The 20,995-nt window shown below is 37.7% G+C and overlaps 1 protein-coding gene across 2 annotated transcripts in view; it reads right to left on the bottom strand.

Annotated features, from left to right (window-relative positions):
- Nucleotides 1–744: 744 nt before the first annotated feature.
- LOC121297900 (zinc finger protein 271-like) overlaps nucleotides 745–20,995 on the bottom strand; it is a 148,005-nt gene continuing 127,754 nt past the window's right edge. The window contains exons 1-4 of one of the 2 annotated variants that reach the window (XM_041224525.1): nucleotides 12,684–12,899; nucleotides 11,144–11,395; nucleotides 9,147–9,648; nucleotides 745–3,992 (exon numbers count right to left, since the gene is read on the bottom strand). In XM_041224525.1, the coding sequence (XP_041080459.1) occupies nucleotides 2,674–3,992; nucleotides 9,147–9,648; nucleotides 11,144–11,368 (2,046 nt within the window). In that variant the 5' untranslated portion in view covers nucleotides 11,369–11,395; nucleotides 12,684–12,899 and the 3' untranslated portion in view covers nucleotides 745–2,673. Of the gene's footprint in view, nucleotides 3,993–9,146; nucleotides 9,649–11,143; nucleotides 11,396–12,683; nucleotides 12,900–20,995 lie in introns of those variants that run through there. The other variant, XM_041224523.1, reaches the window with a different exon arrangement.

The raw sequence follows: 20,995 nt of genomic DNA, 5'->3' as shown, positions 1-20,995 counted from the left end.
TATATATATATGTATGTATGTATATTATATATATATATATACACACACACACATATATACACATATATATATATATATATATATATACACATATATACACACACACACACAATCAACAGTTGTCAGACCTTTGAAAAATAATGCAAAGAAAACAAGTTCACATTCATTCTCAAACAACACAATACTAATGTTTTAACTTAGGAAGAGTTCAGACATCAATATTTGGTGGAATAACCTTGATTTTCAATCACAGCTTTCATGCGTCTTGGCATTCTCTCCACCAGTCTCTCATATTGATGTTGGGTGACTTTAAGCCACTCCTGGCGCAAAAATTCAAGCAGCTCGGCTTTGTCTGATGGCTTGTGACCATCCATCTTCCTCATGATCACATTCCAGAGGTTTTCAATCGGGTTCAGGTCTGGAGATTGGGCTGGCCATGACAGGGTCTTGATCTGGTGGTCCTCCATCCTTTATTGACCTGGCTGTGTGGCATGGAGCATTGTCCTGCTGGAAAAACCAATCCTCAGAGTTGGGGAACATTGTCAGAGCAGAAGGAAGCAAGTTTTCTTCCAGGACAACCTTGTATCATGGCTGTAATATTGACTCAAGGGGGTGAATACTTATGCAATCAATTATTTTCTGTTTTGTATTTGTAATTAATTTAGAACAATTTGTAGATTTTTTCACTTTGACATTATGGACTTTTTGTTGTGTTGATCAGTGGCAAAAACACATAATTAAATCCATTTTGATTCCATGTTGTAACACAATAAAATGTGGAAAAGTCCAAAGGGGTAAGAGACACAAAGGAGGTACTGTTAATTGTAGTGAACAAACCATATCTTATTTTAAATAGCATTTTACACTTTATTCTTACATACTGAAAAACATATTTAATACTATATTAATTTACATCAGGCTATAACGGATGTAATAAAAGGAGTTAATCTCAATTTACATCAAACTATTTAAATGAGGAGTTCATAAGGTCCTGAATGAATTCTTTTTTTTTTTTTTTCTGAAGGAGCAGCACATCAGTGTTATTAAAGGCAGTTTATTCTTCATTGTCTCACCTCCTGTTTCATCCTTTTTACCCACCTGGTCTTCTAGTCTCAACACTTATGGGCCAGTTCATTGTGAACAGGCAGATTTCTAATGCCCCTCCTACAGTGAAGGAAAGGACAGAGAGGCTAAACATAAAACTACAGGATGGATAATCTAACTGTACTGTGAGTCACCCAACCCTATCAAGTCCCACCTGTGTTCACAGCTTACATCTCATATAACTGTCTGTGACACTTATTGAAACACAAGTGCAGCGCTTAGAACACAGATACAAAGACAACTAATCCATGCTTCTATTAAACTGTGAACTTAGTGTTTAATTGAATCCCTCTCTGTGTTTTTATACCCTGAAACAGCATCAGTGTCCTGCTAAACTGCACCACAGGAGGGAGTCAGGAGCACCTCTGCTGTCCATAATGTAATACACAGAAATAAGACAATTGAAATAGGCAGTAGCAGTGAGCTCCCCAGACATTCCAGTTTCCCATTGTTAACACAACGCTCCTCACACCCAGTCATCTAAACACTCCAGTGTGGCCTGTGTCTGAAGGAAGGAGCTGCTGATAGTGATGCTGGAAAACACTGACTAACATCTCAACATCTGCAACTTCCACCCATGACACTTCTGTATATTGTTGTCTTAAATTTGATTTCTATAATAAGAATCCAGACTGACGGAGATAGTCAAATTAAACAGCTTTTATTCTCCTAATCAAATACAGCTCATTGCTTAGCTTGTGCCCTGCTTGTTGCGTTACCTGGTTTTACTCTTGGAATTTGCACAGGGTGGGACTAGCAGCAACACACTGTCTAAAAGCACACTCGCATTTCCTCTATTACAGCTGCCTTGTGCCATTCTACACAAAATAACAGCAGTTTGTTTTCTACTTTAAAAGGTTTACAAGGAGAGCTGCTCTATTATACAGCTTTAGCGCATAGCAGTAGATTCAGCATTTTTGGACCATTCAAATAAGAGCATTTACATTCAGTGTCCTAAATTTGCATTGTGCATTTTACTTTGTAGTTTGGACATATAATTTTTTTTAAATAGCTCTATAATTAAAAAAAAGAAAAAAAAAAAAAGATTCTGATCCAATCAGAAAGTCTCTTGTTTCTATTACAATGTGTGTGTCTCAGTCACTTCAAGATGCAAAGAGCATTTCAAGTGGTGCGACAAAGTGGAGCGAAGCAATCAAATGAAGGCGCCAAGTGTGAAGCAAGAACTGTGTGAATCTTGGGCCCCAGCACCTTTCCAATTGTGCCTATTTGTTTGATGCTTGACAATATTGGCCTAATTGCGTCTCCTAACTTGGATTTTTGTGTTTGACATCACCTTTAAATGGCTGTTTTTCTAACTTGTTTTTTTACATTGACAATGTTTTTGTCATGGGATATATTTAATATAGGGAGGTAATCGCTCCATAGTGATTGGCTTTGTGCTAAGGGCGAGGTCGTTGCACTAGTAATTCTTAATTTGAATTTTTCTGGGAGCATGTCTGACTGTCTCCTCAGCTCGGGCATCCACACTATTCAGCAGAACACTGCTGTGCTGAAATGTCAGGAAGCGGAGCAAAATGGTTAAAAGTTACTTTTATGCAGGAACACTATTTACATTTTTTTTTTTTTCTCTCCCGTGTGAATTTGCCGGTGTGAAACAAGGTGTCCCGACCGTCTGAAACTCTTCCCACAGTCAGAGCAACGATACGGTTTCTCTCCTGTGTGAATACGTTGGTGTACAGCAAAGGATGCTGAGTGACCGAAACTCTTCCCACAGTGAGAGCAGCGATACGGTTTCTCTCCTGTGTGAATTCGCTGGTGTACAGCAAAGGATGCTGAGTGACGGAAACTTTTCCCACAGTTAGAACAGTGATACGGTTTCTCTCCCGAGTGAATTCGCTGGTGTGAAACAAGGTTTGCTAACGAACTGAAACTCTTCCCACAGTCAGAGCAATGAAACTGTTTCTCTCCTGTGTGAACCCGCTGATGTTTTCCAAGTTGTCCTGATTGACTGAAACTTTTACCACAGTCGGAGCAGTGATACGGCTTTACTCCTGTGTGAATTCTCTGGTGTTTTACAAGGTCTGCTGAATCCCTGAAACACTTCCCACAGTCAGAGCAGTAATAAGGTTTCTCTCCTGTATGAATTCGCTGGTGTATTACAAGTTGTCCTGATCGACTGAAACTCTTCCCACAGTCAGTGCAGCAATATGGTTTCTCTCCAGTGTGTATTCGCTGATGTAGTAATAGGTGTTCTGACCGACTGAAACTCTTCCCACAGTCAGAACAGTGATATGGTTTCTCTCCTTTGTGAGTTCGCTTATGCGATTCAAAATTTCCTGACCGACTGAAGCTCTTCCCACAGTGAGAACAACGATAAGGTTTCTCTCCTGTGTGAATTCGCTGGTGTATCACAAGGTCACCTGAGTGACTAAAACTCTTTCCACAGTCAGAGCAGCAATGTGGTTTCTCTCCTGTGTGAATTCGCTGGTGTGTTGTACGGTGTCCTGATGATATGAAACTCTTTCCACAGTCAGAGCAGCTATAGGGTTTATTTCCTGTGTGAATTCGCTGGTGTATCACAAGGTCTCCTGAGTGACTAAAACTCTTTCCACAGTCAGAGCAGCAATGTGGTTTCTCTCCTTTGTGAACTCGCTGGTGTGCCAAAAGGTGCCCTGATGCCTTGAAACTCTTCCCACAGTTAGAGCAGCGATACGGCCTCTCTCCTGTGTGAATTCGCTGGTGTATTACAAGATTTGCTGACTGAGTGAAACTCTTACTACAGTCAGAGCAGTGATACAGTTTCTCTCCGCTGGTATTTTTAAATTTCTCTCCACTCAGTATCTTTAAATTCCTTAACTGGGTGGCACCAATCCCACAATCTGAATGTTCTCCACCACCCGTCCTTGCTTTAACTGCTGGACTGGAACCTAGAAAAGACAAACAGGAGAGAAAATCAGAGACTGTTTTATGTAAGAAATGCAGCAATTGTGCCTTCCTCATTTTGTCATTTCATAAAAAAATAAGTGTTTTTTGTTTTTTTTTCTTGTGCTGTGCTTTTGCTGGTGTTATCGATTATTGCTTATCATTTTTCAAAAAGGGTTGCAATGGGTACCTACCTGTCAATACTAGCCTGATCAGCTGGATTAGGATAGGGAGATTGTAGGGGGAGCTATGCAATGACTAAAGCTAAGGTTTACAATTTTAGAAAAGCAAAGGTCGCCTGCTAAGGGCGTCTGCTAAGAACTATAATAGAATTGCAATGAATACCGGTGGGCTATAACTTCCCTGTGGTTTACAAGTTTGAGGTTAAACAGTAACAATTATTTATGAAAATGACAGGCTCTTATTGCTATTAATGTACATTTATTAAATAATTTAGAAGTTTGTGTCATTGTCATTATTATTGTGCTGTACATCTAACCTACCTGCATTCTATATCTGGGTTGGATTTAACTTGTTTAATTTTTAATTTACCATTTACACACAGTGATATTACAGGCTCAGTGCATTTACACACAGTGATATTACAGGCTCAGTGCATTTGCACAGTGATAGTACAGGTTCAGCTGCATTTACACACAGTGATATTACAGGTTCAGCTGCAATTTGGCAGCATATCTCCATTTACATAGAAGGCAGATATTCCAGTGTTAAAACATGTTTGCGCTGTAGTCGCACTGACCACAGTGCTACCCATTGTAATACTTTTCAGCATATTTGCTGAATATCAGTAGATGGGTCATGAAAAGATTGCAGGACATGCTGAGAGAAGGTAAAGCGAAGATCGAAAGAATACACTATGTTACACACATTAAATCAGGATTAATTTTTATTTTTTATTTTTTTAAACAAATTCTGTTCTTCAAATCTGCAAGAGCATAAAACATAAAGCTTACCGGCAAATTACGTTTCAGTATGTTAGTTAGACAAGTTAAACTGACAGCTTGTTTCAAACTTCTTGTGCCATATAATGATACAAGTAAAACAGTAGGCTACAGTATTTTAATTAAAGAATAAACCATTTTAGCCAGAAGTCACTAACTTATTCTAATAAATTAAACTTTGTTTTAAAATATAAAGCAGAAATTCTGTTAACATATGGTATTTAACAGTATTTGTGTTTTTATCATTGATATTCTGAGGTGAAATTAAATATTTAAGCTATTTATTACCCAACCTGTGATATACAATATAGTCGCCTACGCTGGTCAGACAATTTGTTTCCAACTTCAGCCCCCTGTCACCAGCTTTCAGAACATGAAAAAATAAGGAAGTTTTAGTACTGTACCAGTCATAGGCGGCGGAGACGGGTGGGCCAACGGGCCACTGCCCACGCACTTTTAAAACAGCCCACCCACTTTTTACAGTGAGAGCAAAAAACAAAAATAAAATGCACATAATCTCATCACTCTTCCAAAACACAGATAAGTCCAATACATCCACAAATCAAGCGTTTTAATAAATCATATGTGACAAACTTCACAATGCTATAAGCTCAGATTGCTTAAACCAGCTTCCATACTACTAGGTTTGGGTGCAAGTTAGCGAGATGTTGTTTATAATTATCAATTCAAACTTCCGTTGGAAAGACAATAGTATATTTTCAAAAAGGGGTGTTCAACTCTCTGACAAATGTAGTGATTTTTACAGAAATGTACTTTTTAAATGGGCCGTAATCACCTTCTGTATCCAGAGTTGTGTTTTATTTAAATTTGATACCAAAGTACCCTCCTTATATGACGGTAATGGAATATACATTATAATAATATACTATTATATATATTGCTAATCTGATACCGAACGAGATTCTCATATATATATATATATATCTTTCTATATATATATATGAACACAGAAAGTATATATATATATATATAGATATACAAAATCAATTCCCTCAATGTGTGGAGATGGTTTTGAGGAATTTTTATAAGCCGATCGCTGCAACAAGAGCAGACAAACATTTGTATGCTGAAAGAAACGAAGAGGATGGCACATCTAAGAAGACGACAGTCTTTGCCTGAACAGAGTGATTCTGCTCCAGTTGAACAGAATACCATAACGGAGCCTTCAACTTCGTCTACCACCAAAACAGTAAGTAATCCGTTGGCTGTAGATTATAAGCTACCTTACTGCAGCATATCACCTGAAGAAAACTTGGCATGAATAATTGGAAGGATTGTCCAGCAAGACTTAATGAGCACAAGAAATCGAATTATCACAGGGAATCAGTTTATAAAGTACACGCTTACACTTGTAATGTGAATGTGGATGCTCAGCTGCAACAACAGAAAGAAGCCGAGCAAGCTTGTTTTTTTAGAGCAACTAAAATGTATCCAGTATCTTATGAGACAAGGGCTGGCAGTTAGGGGACATTCAGATGATCAAAGCAACTTGCAGCTCGTTTCGACAACAACAAAGAAATGGAGCAATGGCGGAATAAGAAATGCACAATTCACATGACATTATCAATGCAGAAATGTACGACCAGGCCTCTTCTAAACTAACAAAGGATGTCAAAAAGGTCTGAAATATTTTCTGTAGTTATTGATGAAACCAAGGATCTAAGTGGTCATGAACAGCTTGTGTTTGCCGTCCATTATGTTGATACATACAAGGTTGCAGAAGAGTTTGTTGGACTCTATGATTGCTCGAAGACCGGTGCAATGTCTCTTAACAGCATAATAAAAGACATACTGTTAAGAATGGGGTTAGACCTGAAAAACATCCGCGGACAGACATACGATGGCGCCAGTGTCCTACAAGGAAAAACAGCTGGTGTAGCTACCCTAATGAAGAAAGAAAATCCCAAAGCATTATCGATTCATTGCTTAAATCACAGCCTCAACCTTGTCTTGCAAGAAGCCGCAAAGAGTTGCTTAATGGTTAGAAGTGCCTTTGAAGCAGTTCATGAAGTCCACAATACAATCCATGCCTCTGCAAAAAGACTGGCCTTATTTGAAACCATGCAGGCATCATTCATACTAGACAGCCACGAGTCCATGAAACCTTTGTGTCAAACCCGGTGGACAGCAAGAACACCAGCTATTTGGTCAATGCTGGAAAATTATCAAGCAACCCTCAATACCCTGGGCGCTGTTGTCATTGATGGTGGAGAAGCAGAAGCAGTGAAAAAAGCTCCAGGACCGATTTCTCTTATGGAAAAATTCAACACCTTCTCTGTACTGAAAGTTTTTTTTCTGCCAGTGAGACAGTAGCTAGAGCGTTACAATCAAAGGATATTACTGCCGAGACTACAGTGACTTGCACTGCCACCCTTCGGGAACACTTGTTAGAATGCACTCCGACACCTACTTTGCTGCACTGTATGCAGATGCTTTGAAAGCTACAAAAGAGCTAACCAATCCGCCATCCCTGCCAAAACGGATTCGACGCATTGATGATGGAAGTGTACCACATGTTTATCACATTCTTTACTGTGAGCTGGATAGAAGGTTTAATCAGGAAACACTGAAAGTACTTAAGCAAATCGAGAATCTTGTGATCTTAGCTGCCAATGGAGATACTGTTGAAATTCCGAATGAAATCAGCAGTTTATATACTAGTGACTTTGATTTTCATCGTCTCCATATTCACCCGAGTATGTTTTCAGCCAATTTTTAAGCATTCACACAGAAGACGACATCAAGTATAAACAAAGTGACGAAACTGTCCACTATTGTGGACATGCTTGGAGCTGATGAGGGGGCACGGCAACTCCTTGCAGAAGTTGATAAACTCATTCACCTCTATCTGACAATCCCTATGCCCAATGCAACTGAAGAGCAAAGTTTTTCAGCAATATGAAGAATTAAAACCTACCTGAGATCTACTAGGACACAAAAGCGCATGAATCATGTAATGTTTCTACACGTATATAAAGACATGACTGATGCTTTGGACCTTGTACAAGTTGCCAAGTCTTTTTGTGGATTTAGTGATGACGGGAATAGCTTTTTTGGAAAATGGGATTAACTGAATTGGACTGTTGAACATTTTAAACTTTAGTTGCGTGTATATAGTTCCCACTAGTTCTGCATTTTCTTGAGTGTTCTGTAAATATGGAAAAATTACCCCTCCTACCGACAAGACAGAAGACTAGCTGATTAAACAATGAACTAAGCCACTCAGACTTCTACGTTACTGTAAGTTACCTTTACAATATGTTTAATGCTTGATTTGCTTTGAAAATTACTTTGGTTAAATACAGTATTTTTTATGTTATTAATACAAAGGGACCTCTGATGTGGACACATGCGTATTGTTTTCAGTTGTTAAAACGTCTTAAAAAAAGTCCCTTGTATTTCTTTCCTAATTTAAATATAAGCTGTGCATAGATGTTTGAACTATTTGGCACAGGTTTTTTTTTCTTCTGTTAAAACGAAACTATGTTTTTGTTATTTTGAATAATCAATACATCGATTAGGCTACAGTTAAAAAATGACGACATGATTAATCTAAAGAAAAAAGCTCACGATTGCACCACTGGTGTATTTGAGAATGTTTTGTCCTGTGATTTTTATTTCCAACGAGGTGACAGAAGTTATTTGCTGTAGTAGCTATACTCAATTATGTCGTTTTATGCAGTAGTGAGTGCTGATCAGCGAAACTTCGAAGTGACAATGCAGCAGGTAGCTGTTATGACGTGGTAGTTAACTCCCTCAGAAATTTCTCATTTGGCTGGCCCCCCCCACTTGTCCAGTCCTTCCGGCACCTCTGATACCAGTAACATCTATTACATATATTATAGGGTGTTACACACTATCCTATATAAAATGTGGTGTCTGTTTACACTGAGAAAAATCTGCTTCAGTACCGGTATTGTGCCGCCACTGAACCACCTTGAGAGACGGTTGAGTAGCAGAATAAAGTGTCCTGCATTTTACTAGCATTTCCCATTGACACAAAGTCATACTGCATCAGTGCCGCTACAGACACAGTGATTTACTTCAGTGTAAACAAGTATGTGAAATGAACCCGGATGCTAATGTGAAGCCCTGCTATCTGTTCTCTGCCTCTCAGTCACACTGTGGTCATCACTCAGTGCAGAATGACAATGTCACAGCTACTCAGTCACTCACCTGCTGGACTGCACTCTGAATATGAGCTCCCGTCTTCCTGTCCACCTCGTTCTGTGCTGTTGGGAGAACCTTCCTCTCCAGAGCCTTGCTTTCTCACGTAGATTCTCTCCAGCACCACACTACAATCCCGCAGGCGAACCGCACCCAGCTCAGCAGGGACTGCTTTCAAGTCTTCAGATACTTTCTTCCCTGGTTTCAAGTGTACCTCCTCTTTCAGGGGCTCCAGTTTAATATGCACCATTTCCAGCACCTCTTCTTTCATAGGAACTGGTTCTTCTGTCTGGAAGATCTCCAATTCATTGCGCTCAGCTTTAATTCCAGACACCACTGGCTTGATGGTGTCAGATTGCATCTCACAGAGCTCCTGTTTAATGGCGAGGGAAGCCAGTCCAGAGAACTCCAGTCTAATGGGGACTAGTTCAAGTTTAGGGAGCTCCTCTTTAATTGGGACAGATTCCATCTTTACACTGTCCATGGCATCAAATGGGGTTCTGCTTGGTAGCTGTCAGAAGAAAAAAAAAAAAAAAAAAAAAAAAAAGGAAAAAAAGATTAATATGCATACAAGATTTGTGCTACAGCTTCACAGTGGCGAGAAAGACGTTATTTGCATGGAATTCCCGGTCACTTATCAAACTGACTTTGCAATTTACAGCTCGGTACTGTGGAGAACTACTGGCCAGAGTTAAGAAACAATTTAAAACAATACAGGGTACAGCAGAAGACACGATACCATCGTCCGTGGACACATTTAAAAGGTATGGCAGAAACTATCGAGATAAATTTATAAATGTTCAGCATCAGATCACACAGCTGCGAAGGGGGTAGGTTCAGTGGCAGCAGGCAGGCAGACCGAAGAACAGATAGCGAGAGCAATGGCAACAAAACATCTTTTAACCCCAAAATCTCTTTTAAGAGGGACCCAAATCTTTTGTGAAAAGCTGCAAGTTTGAGATATTTTTTAAGCTATTTATTTTCAAAACGGAATAGGGAAACACCGTAGTTCAGGGAGAAGGAACAGAGCGATCAGAATGGCAAGTTTTGAATTTATTTGAATATTTTTGCTTTTTTTTTTTCCACTACTTCAATTCATCATTGGTGTCTGATTCAGATTCATTCAATAACTCATGTACAGTTCGGTTTCCGAAAAGTTCAACATTTACATTAATCTCGTTGTTCATGTTTATTGCGATAAATTCCAATATGTCTGCTGTTTTTGTTTTTAAGTTCTAGTGTATGGATATCTGCCAGTGATTTGCCAGTTTTTGAAAAAAAAAAAAAAAGTGCTGACCCATGGTAATATGCTGTAATATCAACACCCCCATGTGACCTGTTTTGACCAATCAGGATAGATTATTTAAAATGCCCATTTTATAAAGAACAGTATGTAACACCCTACTAATTCCCTAGATGTGACAGTAGTACTACAGTGATCTATGCATAAACCTTAGAATCAATGGAACCCCCCCCCCTTTAAATTCTAGACCAAATCTACTTTTTCCCCAGGACACCAGTGCTGAAGCAGATTTTCCTCTGTGTGTAAACTGCAATGCCACAACAGACACTGCATTTTAAATAGAACAGTATATAACACCCTATTATATTTGTAATGGATGATAATGGTACAGTTCTTAAAAAAAAAAAAAAAAAAAAAAAAATATGGTTCAACCCATCTGCAGCAGGGAGCCAAAGTTCAAAACAAACAAACTGCAGTGTACAAAAATTAGGATTGACAGAATAAAATAAGTAATTTTTAAATTACTAAATGATGCTTTAATCATATAAACGTTTGTGTTGATCAACTTATTTAAACAATTGACTGGTTTGTTCGATTGCTCAAAGTAGATGTTAATCCCCAGGATTCATAGAAATCTGATTACAAGGGAATACTGTGGAAAAATGTGGAATTTGCATTTTGGCAGAGAACTTGTATTTTTTACATTTTGTGAAAAATGCAAAGAACATCTATGAACCCCACCAACTAAATTAGTTTCCAGCACCTCTTCATTCATAGGAACTGGTTCTTCTGTCTGGAAGATTTCCAATTCATTGCGCTCAGCTTTAATTCCAGACACCACTGGCTTGATGGTGTCAGATTGCATCTCACAGAGCTCCTGTTTAATGGCGAGGGAAGCCAGTCCAGAGAGCTCCAGTCTAATGGGGACCAGATCAAGTTTAGGGAGCTCCTCTTTAATTGGGACAGATTCCATCTTTACACTGTCCATGGCATCAAATGGGGTTCTGCTTGGTAGCTGCCAAAAAAAAAAAAAAGTGCTGTCAAAGACCTTTAAGTGGGGAGCTCCTGATAGGCACATCCAGTAAAAGCGCTTGCCCAAGTGCAGTGTAAGAAAATAACTATATTTCAGCTACCAGGTTCGGTTTAAAAACCAGAAGTTGCTTTATTGTAATGGCTGAGAACAAGCTGGATATCTTCTACAATATTCCACTCTAATTAAGAAGTTGTTCTTTTCTCTCTTTTGAACTCATACTTTGCTCCTGGCTGTTCGTACACTTTGTCAGTAAAAAGTGTACTAAAAAATAATTGTTGATTATTTAAATGCTAATTAATGCTTATTAAATGCAATAGAAATTCCTGCCTTCCAGCAGTTTGTAAATCCGAGCTATTCCACTGTGACGAGCCAGAGCCTAACCTGGCAGACAAAAGGTGCAAGGTTGGACTACACTGTCACACCCTAAACCCTGGGCAGGGCTAGTTCAGCACAGGTCAACTAACAACCCTAGGGAACAAGTTAGAGACCCTAATCAACCTAGCCAATATGTTTTCGGACTGTGGCAGGAAACCAGAGTACCCGAAAAAATAAAGAAATTAAAAAAAGCGTGAAAAATTTGCAAACTCCATACAGACAGGCCCCCCAAGACCACCGTGCTACAATCCAACCCTTTACTTTTTAATCTGGATTAAATTGTGAAAGTCTGTTTTCAAAACATAAAAATTCGATCGAGATCACCCATAAAGATTGTAACCTGGAAATCCAATTGCGCTTAAATATCGCAATCTGGTATTTCAGAATTTAAGGTAGATTTAAAAATACGAGAATTATTCTGATCTGACTAACAGTGGATTTCACTTTTAAATCGACACAAAACATGTAGATGTTTAATTTAAATTACTGATTGCGCATGCGTCTATTCAAAAACACTCCTGCAAATTCGGTTTTCGGTTTAACCCTGAAGCAGATGGCAGAAATATTTTTTGAAAAAAGTCCTTACGTTATAAAGTTTGTTTTTTAAACATGGACTACATTATCAACGTTTAGTTTATACTAACGTTTCAGAAATGTTCAGAAAAAGTACTTTTCTCTCTCTCTCTCTCTCTCACACACACACACACACACAGAGGCTGCTCTCGTACAAGTAGTCTACTAGAGTAAGCGCTACAATTCATTGAATCGCCAAACTGTTACACTTGCTTAGTTGCAGGTTAGTAATATTATGAAAGCACGCATTTACTTTAATTGCTTGTTCTTATATCACTGACAAATATAAATCCAGGATTTTATGAAATGGTTAACAACTCACCTGCTACTAATCTCCAAAACTCAAACCCGCCGCAAACGATGCGTCCGGCTCAACTGAGTTTTTCGAAACCAAACTTGTTCTGGGGGCAGAACGTGTGCTTTGCTTCTGGTTGGTTACTTGCGAGTCTTGATGTTTAATGGAACATTTGATTGGCCATATTATTTGCCAAAAAAATGATTTAGGCCCGTTTTCGGTCCAGAACCGCCTAAGTCAATGCGTTTTCATTGGTCCTCTGTCTGAGCTCTTCAGCGTCACCATGAGAAGGAGGGGCTTCGTTGACAAACAGACAAGGAAGAGAGGCGTGACGCAGGCCCGGTTGTGGGATGGAACCGCATAACAGTCTCGCGTTTTGATTGGTCCATGCCTCACACATGAATACGTCTTCACACTAGTGGAAAAGCTTGCAGGCATTTTTAACATTACGATCAGAGAGAGAAAGAGATAGAGGTGGTATTTTGCTGTACTAATATAACAAACTATGGGTTATTACTTTATATGAATTATCATGTTATACACGAATGAATAGTTTTTTTTTTTTGGTTTTTCTGTAGTGGTGTACTTTTTTCTTCCTAACAGCATATATCTGTAATCGTTTGCGCGGTGTATTTTAATATACACTATTTTGTTACAGGATACATTAGTTTATCTCTAATGTAATCACCGTTTTAAATATAGACTGCCCCTGTTTTCATTTACGTCTCAAATTCTGGGCCGCTTTGCTTTGTAGATAATTTTTTAATTCAGCCCAGTTTTTGGGACTCAGTTGACAGCCAAGTTTCTGAGTCATGCAGCACAGTTTACCATAAACTGGATCTGGATCATAACCTGGATCTGGATCATAAACTGCATCTTAAGAGTAACCCTTGTACATGAATCAAAATTAATATATTTTTTACTCGCCCGAGAAAACATTATTTTGTATGAAAAAACTGAAATAAAATGTAAATGTTTCTTATTACAATGAAATTGCACTGAAATAGATGCATGCAAATTAATGAAAGCAGCCATTTTCCTTTATTAAAGGCTAATATTAAAACACATTTTTGAGCAGGCTGTTTATTTTGACAATAATTAAATAATCACAAAATAAAATCATAAAGTGAGAAAAGGGGGTATTCTAAACGCTTAACGCGAAAAAAAGCGCTTAACGTCACTAAAGAATACAGCTACAAAGTCCAAATTTGTCACAATATTAGCCCACAAAGATTACCACATACGATATAAATTATGTGACTGTATATGAAGAGGAAATATATAAAACCTACGTTAAGCGTTGTTTTGCCATTAGAAAGCTTTTTTTTTTAAATAGTCAACCATAATGTGTCGATACTAACTTCACAAAATGGCAAACCGATTGCATGTATTTCCACCGTTTATAATTACTATTATAGCACAGTCAGTTATAACCAGAATGGGAAGGGTTAAAAAATGCATGGTTGAGCAGATGTTTCATACATCACCTGACCCAGTATCAAACGTTCTGTTTGTTCACGTGATTGAAACGCTGCACACTGATTGAAGAATCAAATTTTCCCACTGTCTGAAACGCACGAAACAGATACTACCATCAATCTCTACAAAAAATAACACTTTTAATTTAAACATCTTGAAAAGGAGGTCTGCATATCTTGCAGTTTCTAGTGCAATCAAAATTCCTCAGTTTGTACCTTTGGAAGACATAATCCACCAAATCAAGAGTACATTAACAGGGCATCATGTGTTGTTGAGAAAAAGCCAATGTTTCAGATGACAAACACATCCCTGGCTGAAACCATTACTGAAATGGGCCTGGTAAGTTTCAATACAACCCTGATGGTGTTTGTAGTAAAAAGTCCTACAAATGAAAAAGTCAGTGTTGTGAGGGATAGCAGGGAAATGCTATCACATTCTTGCTGTGGAGATGGCAACAGGTCTGCATTTGTCCACCAAAAAGACATACAGTCTGTCTCTAATGAGGAAGAAAGGAAGGGGGAGAGAAAAAATCAGGCAGGATGAAACCATGAGCAAAGGACTATGATTATGAAGTCCTTCGTGCCCCGGATTCTTCACTTTCATCTCTGACTGACAATGTCCTGGACAGCATTCCTACCATGCCACATGATAATGAAAGTGCCAGTGACAAGGAAACAGAAGAAAGCTCTTCACAAACAGTGTGCTTCAGAAGTCACAGAAAAGACACCACAACCAGAAACATCAACACCAATCAAACAACAGAATGTACATTAAAAAATCTCAGGGTAAATGGGAGATGGACCTGCTATTTTAAATGAGTTAATGTCAGCAATCGGTCATCAGAAAAACTGGACAATATGTGACACAGATAGTCGTGATGGGGATTCACAACACCAGGATATTCAGAGCTTGTGTGTCTCTTGCAGACGTTGGTTTCGTAAGAAATGCTTGATGCCAGCTGATGATCCAGACAGACTTTGAATGACTTCTTACAAGTGTGATCACTGTCTGTGACACCTAGTTAATGTTTTTAAAAAGTCTACAGCGCAGTTCATTGTTGATGCGGCGGCCCTAGACACCTACATTTCCCAGTTGCCTACAACTAAGGTGGGGGACCACCAGCTATAGGTGTAAACAGTGGATTTATGCACGATACCATGAAACTGGAAAGAAATTGACATTGTTTCCCGAATTGTTAATTTTAGTTAATAATTGTTTGTTAAAATCTTTTACTTCCACCTGGCTGAAATTATGCTTCTACATGTCTTTTGTTGTGCATTCCTAGTTGGTGGCTTTGTTACATTTTTTAAACATCATCACTTTCCTAATTAGTAATTGATGCCATTTCTAATTAGAGCCATGAGAAATAATAATGGTTCTTTAATTTCCAAATTAAGATGGTTTTAAAAGGTAGCTACATAATTGCAAAGGAAAAAAAAAACGGATTTACTGTTGTTTAATTTGTACTGCGAGACAAATGTGCAGGAGGGTTGAATATGACAGCAATATGCAAACAAAAATCACAATATATTATCAGATATTTTGATTTACATACAATGTTTCATACTTTAGTGAGAAGAAAAAAATATATGATTTGAAAATGTTTATAGGTATCCATGTTGACACTGTAATTGCTATGAATACACTTATAGAAGGACAAATTGCCCTTCCTCAACATTCTAGTTGACACCTCTTCTAAAAACTATAATTTTGTCTAAATCTAATCTGTCTTTTATATTTAACTTTATTCTTTGTACAAACCCCCCTCTCTTTTATACACACTGGAAAATATATACATATTTTAACTTAGTGCTCCAATTTTTCCTTTGTTTTCAATGCTGCATTTAACCACCTGTTAGGACAAAGGGGTGGGGGGGTTGAGGACTTGACTGTAGGACAAAAGGCTCAAAAACAAAAGGGGGTTGACACGCACTAAGAAAAAATACATCGTGATCACATCAACTTCACAATCAACACAATTACAATCAACACAATTACAGTCAACACAATCACAATCAACAAGTTGGCTCCACTAAGGTAGCCAGACAAAAGGGATTCGCACCCATTGATGGGGAGTGTCTTATGGGGTATAATAGGAGGGAAGGTTTCCTTGTTTTTTTGTAAATGACCTGCCTTGTTTTTACACAGTATGGTTCATACTGTGAATGATGTTATTTTTGCTTCATTGAATAAATTGTTATTAACCCAAACTTTGGAATTACAAATCTTACTTCACAAGGAAAATTCCTACACACCTCACACACACATACACACACACACACACAATTTCTATCCTTGAAAAGGTAACATTTTGTAAAGTTTGGAGTTTGAACCAATAGATTTGGATACATTAAGCCACGTTAAGCTTGTTTTTATTATGGCAAAACGACTCTTAACATGGGTTTTATATATTTCCTCTTCATATACGGCACATAATTTATATCGTATGTGGTACTCTTTGTGGGCTAATATTGTGCCAAATTTAGACTTTGTAGCTGCATTCTTTAGTACATTAAGCGACATTAAGCGTTTTTTCACGTTAATGTTTTTTTTAAGTTAAAAAAGAAGTTAGAAATTCTTAACCGTCGTTGAAAAATCCCAGGTTAGGTGTTTTGCAGTATGTGTGTGTTTCTCAGTCTGTGTGTCTCGGGGTATGTGTGTGCGTGTCTCAGTCTGTGTGTCGGTGTGCGTGTGTCTGAGTGTGTGTGTTTGTGTGTGTGTATCTCAGTGTGTGTGTATGTGTGTGTATGTGTGGGCCTGTGTCTGTGTCTCAGTGTGTGTTTTTCAGGTACTGATTTATTTCAGGGTACTGATTTATTTGCTAAGTTCTTTTTCATGTAAGTTAATAAACGATTCAAGAAAAACATTCAATTCAGTGACCTTGTATCATTATATATATATATATATATATATATATATATATATATATATATATATATATATATATATTATATATAACAGGCAGCACTGACAGACATTACAGTAAAGACAAAACAAACAAACAAGGATCAGGACCCAGCTGTGCTCAGATACCTTGACCTCAGTCAGTTAGTGCATGCTGAGAAAATTGTAACGTGCAAGTCATCACAGTGTGATGACACAGAAAAGTTCAATGGCAAAATTGCTGAACTCCAAAAGGAATTTCAACAACAGTTCTCTGACTTCAGAAACCTGGAAGCAAAGTTTGCACTTTTCTGCAAACCATTTTCTGTTGACATGCACAATGTATCAGAGGAGCTTCAAATAGATAATTGAGCTGCAAGGCAATGCTACATGCAGTTGAAAGACAAGTTTTCCAAAGTTGATGTTTCCACTTTTTATCAATATATGGGAGCAAATGATCCAAAACTGAAGTTTTTTGCATAGAGAATTATTTCTGTGTTTGGGACAACATTCGTCTGTAATCGTCCTATCTGTCACACTACCTTTGTTAATATGAAAAGTTTTGCTTAATAAATTCCCTTGTAGCTGATCCATGTTACTGATTTAATCATTAGATAAATATCGTGTAACGAATTGTGTAACTGCAAAAACAAAAACTGAAAGAAAAATAATTACAATTAGGAAAAAAACATGCAGAAAAAATTAAAAACAAGAGTTTAAAAAAAAAATCCCATCTAGCCCCATGGTGTTTGTGGTGGTTAGGGTCAAGATAGGAATTGTATAGTCGATTTTCAAGTGTATGTAAACAAAGCCGAAGTCTTTGTCAGGTAGTGAACATTTATAGATATTGTGACAGGGCAAATTCCCTGCATATGAATGTAGTCGCTGTTTGAGCGCGCCCCGTCTGTGATCCTCGCCAGCTGTGTTGATTGGGCTGGTGGGTGTGTCTCTGCGGGCGCGCATTTAAAAACAGACTGGAACAGATGCTCGGGAGAGAGCATGGCGACGGTGAATGCTGCACGGTTACCAGAGCGAAAGAGTCTTTTATTTGAATGGTTGTTTTGTGTTTGTTTATTTTTTGTTATTTAATTGTAATAAATACTTTGTTGCCTGGCAAGTTGTTTTAAATCTATGTGCCGCTGCTTCATTCATTACGTCTCTCTGCTACCTGCCTGCTACTCTCCAGAGTGGTAAGAACAACAAGTCTTTCACTATATATATATATATATAATATATATATATATATATATATATATATATATATATATATATATATATATATATATACAAAAGAAAGCATTTGTGCATTGCAAAGTTTCGTCCCATCGAGGTGTTAACCAGTGTAACTCAACTCTATCAAATGTATCAAACAAAAAGGCGATATGTCACACTCATCTAGGACCAGACCACTGTTTCTCAAGTTCAAAAGTTTTCATAGTTTTATTTACTTTCAATAAAGAAAAGGAAACAAAAAAACAAAGCTGACAACACATGTCAACACTATTATCTTTTTCAGGTTAACAATGCTGTACAATATGCTGCATGTGTAATATTTGTGTGCACATTTAACATATTCCTTATTGACTTATTCATCTGCTAAATACACACAACCATCTTTGCTTTTACAAATCAAGTTGAAATATTAATTTTGAACATTACATTTGGTTGTTTTGTTTATATTTAAAATCATATTAAGAGTACAATGTGCATTACTATATTGATATGTGATGCATACAGTAGCCTCCAGGATTATTTATACCCTTCAAAGACTGTAATGGGTTTAAATGAATTTGTCCAACATGTTTTGCATTTTTTTTCAAAAACTGAAGGTTAAAAAATGTTCACACCCTTAATACTGAAATGCAATAACTTTGAGGGAAAAGTTTTTTGCGATATCTAACACTGATAGTCTTATAATGTTTCATGTTTGCATGTATTTATGCAAAAAAAAAAAAAAAAAAGATGTACACTTGCTTTTGTATTTTGGCTAAAACCAACTTTTTGTTACATTGAATCAAGGGTATGAATAATGCTGGAGGCAGCTGTATATATATTGAATATATTGAATGAAGGGTATGATTAATACTGGAGGCAGCTGTAGATGCAACACATAAAAAACTATTACATACATTTATAATATATGTCAAATGAAAGATATTCCATGATCATATAACAGACAGCAAATACATGTTTGAACAATGTCAAAGTTTAATAAAGAGCAGTCATGTTTTTTTTTTTTTTTTAATTTGGAAAAGATGTATGAATAATCCTAGAGGCAGCTGCATATATATATTGAATCAAGGGTGTGAATAATCCTGGAGGCAGCTGTTTATATATTGAATCAAGGATGTGAATAATCCTGGAGCCAGCTGAACTACAGAAAGTTGATGTTTTGGATAATTAATTGGCTCCTCATTCATGCTTAGGAATAAAAGTCCATCTATCAATCCACTTCTCCTGGCGAGGATTGCGGCAGGAATAAAAGTATTTGATTTATTTAATTTTGCCTGTACAGCTACTGGTTAGTTCACAGACCATAATTAGCCCTGATTATGGACAATTCAATGTTAATTGATGGGTAATTAAGGGTAGTCTAAGATTAGAGCTAATCTGGATCTGTGAAACCAGCTGTGTATGTTTTAATAATCTGAAAACTAAGTTTGGGGATAAATCAGAATACAGAAACTGGGTATTTATAGCATTAAATGATTTCAGTGAGGCAACGAATTGTGCACATGACAGCTTCCCCATGTTATACAGATAGAACAGTGGAAATGGAATGGCAAAGGAAGAACACACCGGCATGAGGTAACAGTGAAGCATGGTAACTTTGATTTGCGGTTGTAAAAGATAGATAGCTGGCTGGAAATAGAACAGCTACAAAATAACGAAGGCGGTAAAAACAGTCTGGAAAGCTTTCTTTTTCAAGGGGTGAATCTCGTCTCTCTTCGGGCTTGACTGTCTCAGAGACCGGAGTATGGACACGTTACACAAGACCATGGCCACGAGCAAGAGAGAAGTGTAGACTTCCATTAAATATGAACGTGAACCAAACATTCATTGAACTTCATAGACAGGGATTTCTATAGTGATGGCCCAAGCTACGGCGCAGATTGCCACTCTGAAGTTGTGCGACTTAAAGTACAGGAAAAGGATCAGGTGCACCACAGCCATGTAGCGCTCCATACAAATACAACTGAGGAACAGAGGGTTACCAACCAGGTTAAAAAAAATAGAGGAAATATGTGTCCCACAAAATGGAATAGCTTGCAAGCAAGGAATAAAAGATGCCAAGAGGTGCACAGAGGCAAATTAAAGTGTCCATAATAGTGAGGTTGAGAATGAAGACCTTGGCTGAGGAGACTGCAGGTTTCCTGCACAGTAAAACCCAGAGCACAGTCATGTTAGCAGGTAAACCCACAATTGCAGTGAGCAGTTCCACCATTGCTAGGAATACAAATTTAGCAGATTCCCTTTTGCACGGCACATAAGGTCCAACAAAGATCTCCGTAGAGTTAGTGTAGAACAAATCCATCATGCACCAAGCACAGGCGAAGAATTCACTGGCCAAGGTGCGTCTGAACAGAAATTATCAGTATTGTTATTGCTGTTATTTTTCACTTGACTACAGCACTTACAGCACTCCAACCAGATACTGCTCATAACTGTAAATGAAGAGGTTCATACCAAAAAGCAAAAAAAAAGCAATTCCACATATTTCCAGTTATTGCTATAGATTCTACTGAAGGATAGCCTGATCATGTAGTGTAAAAATCTTCATGAAAAATTGAATGTTTTCCTCAATCCTAATATTAAAACAGCTTTTGTTTCAAAACATGTTCTCCACCATGCCCAATTTTTTTCAAACTGCTTTATATCTGATTCTAGCACATTATGTCACACATTGTTTACCACCCTGCATTATGGGACAGTGACAGACAAGAAACATGCGAGATGTTCAAATAATAAGAAAACTA

This window comes from Polyodon spathula, chromosome 23 (genome assembly GCF_017654505.1).
Source record: "Polyodon spathula isolate WHYD16114869_AA chromosome 23, ASM1765450v1, whole genome shotgun sequence".
NCBI lineage: Eukaryota > Metazoa > Chordata > Actinopteri > Acipenseriformes > Polyodontidae > Polyodon > Polyodon spathula.
The sequence above is the reverse complement of the archived record's forward strand: the minus strand, read 5'-3'. Positions and strand labels throughout refer to the sequence as shown.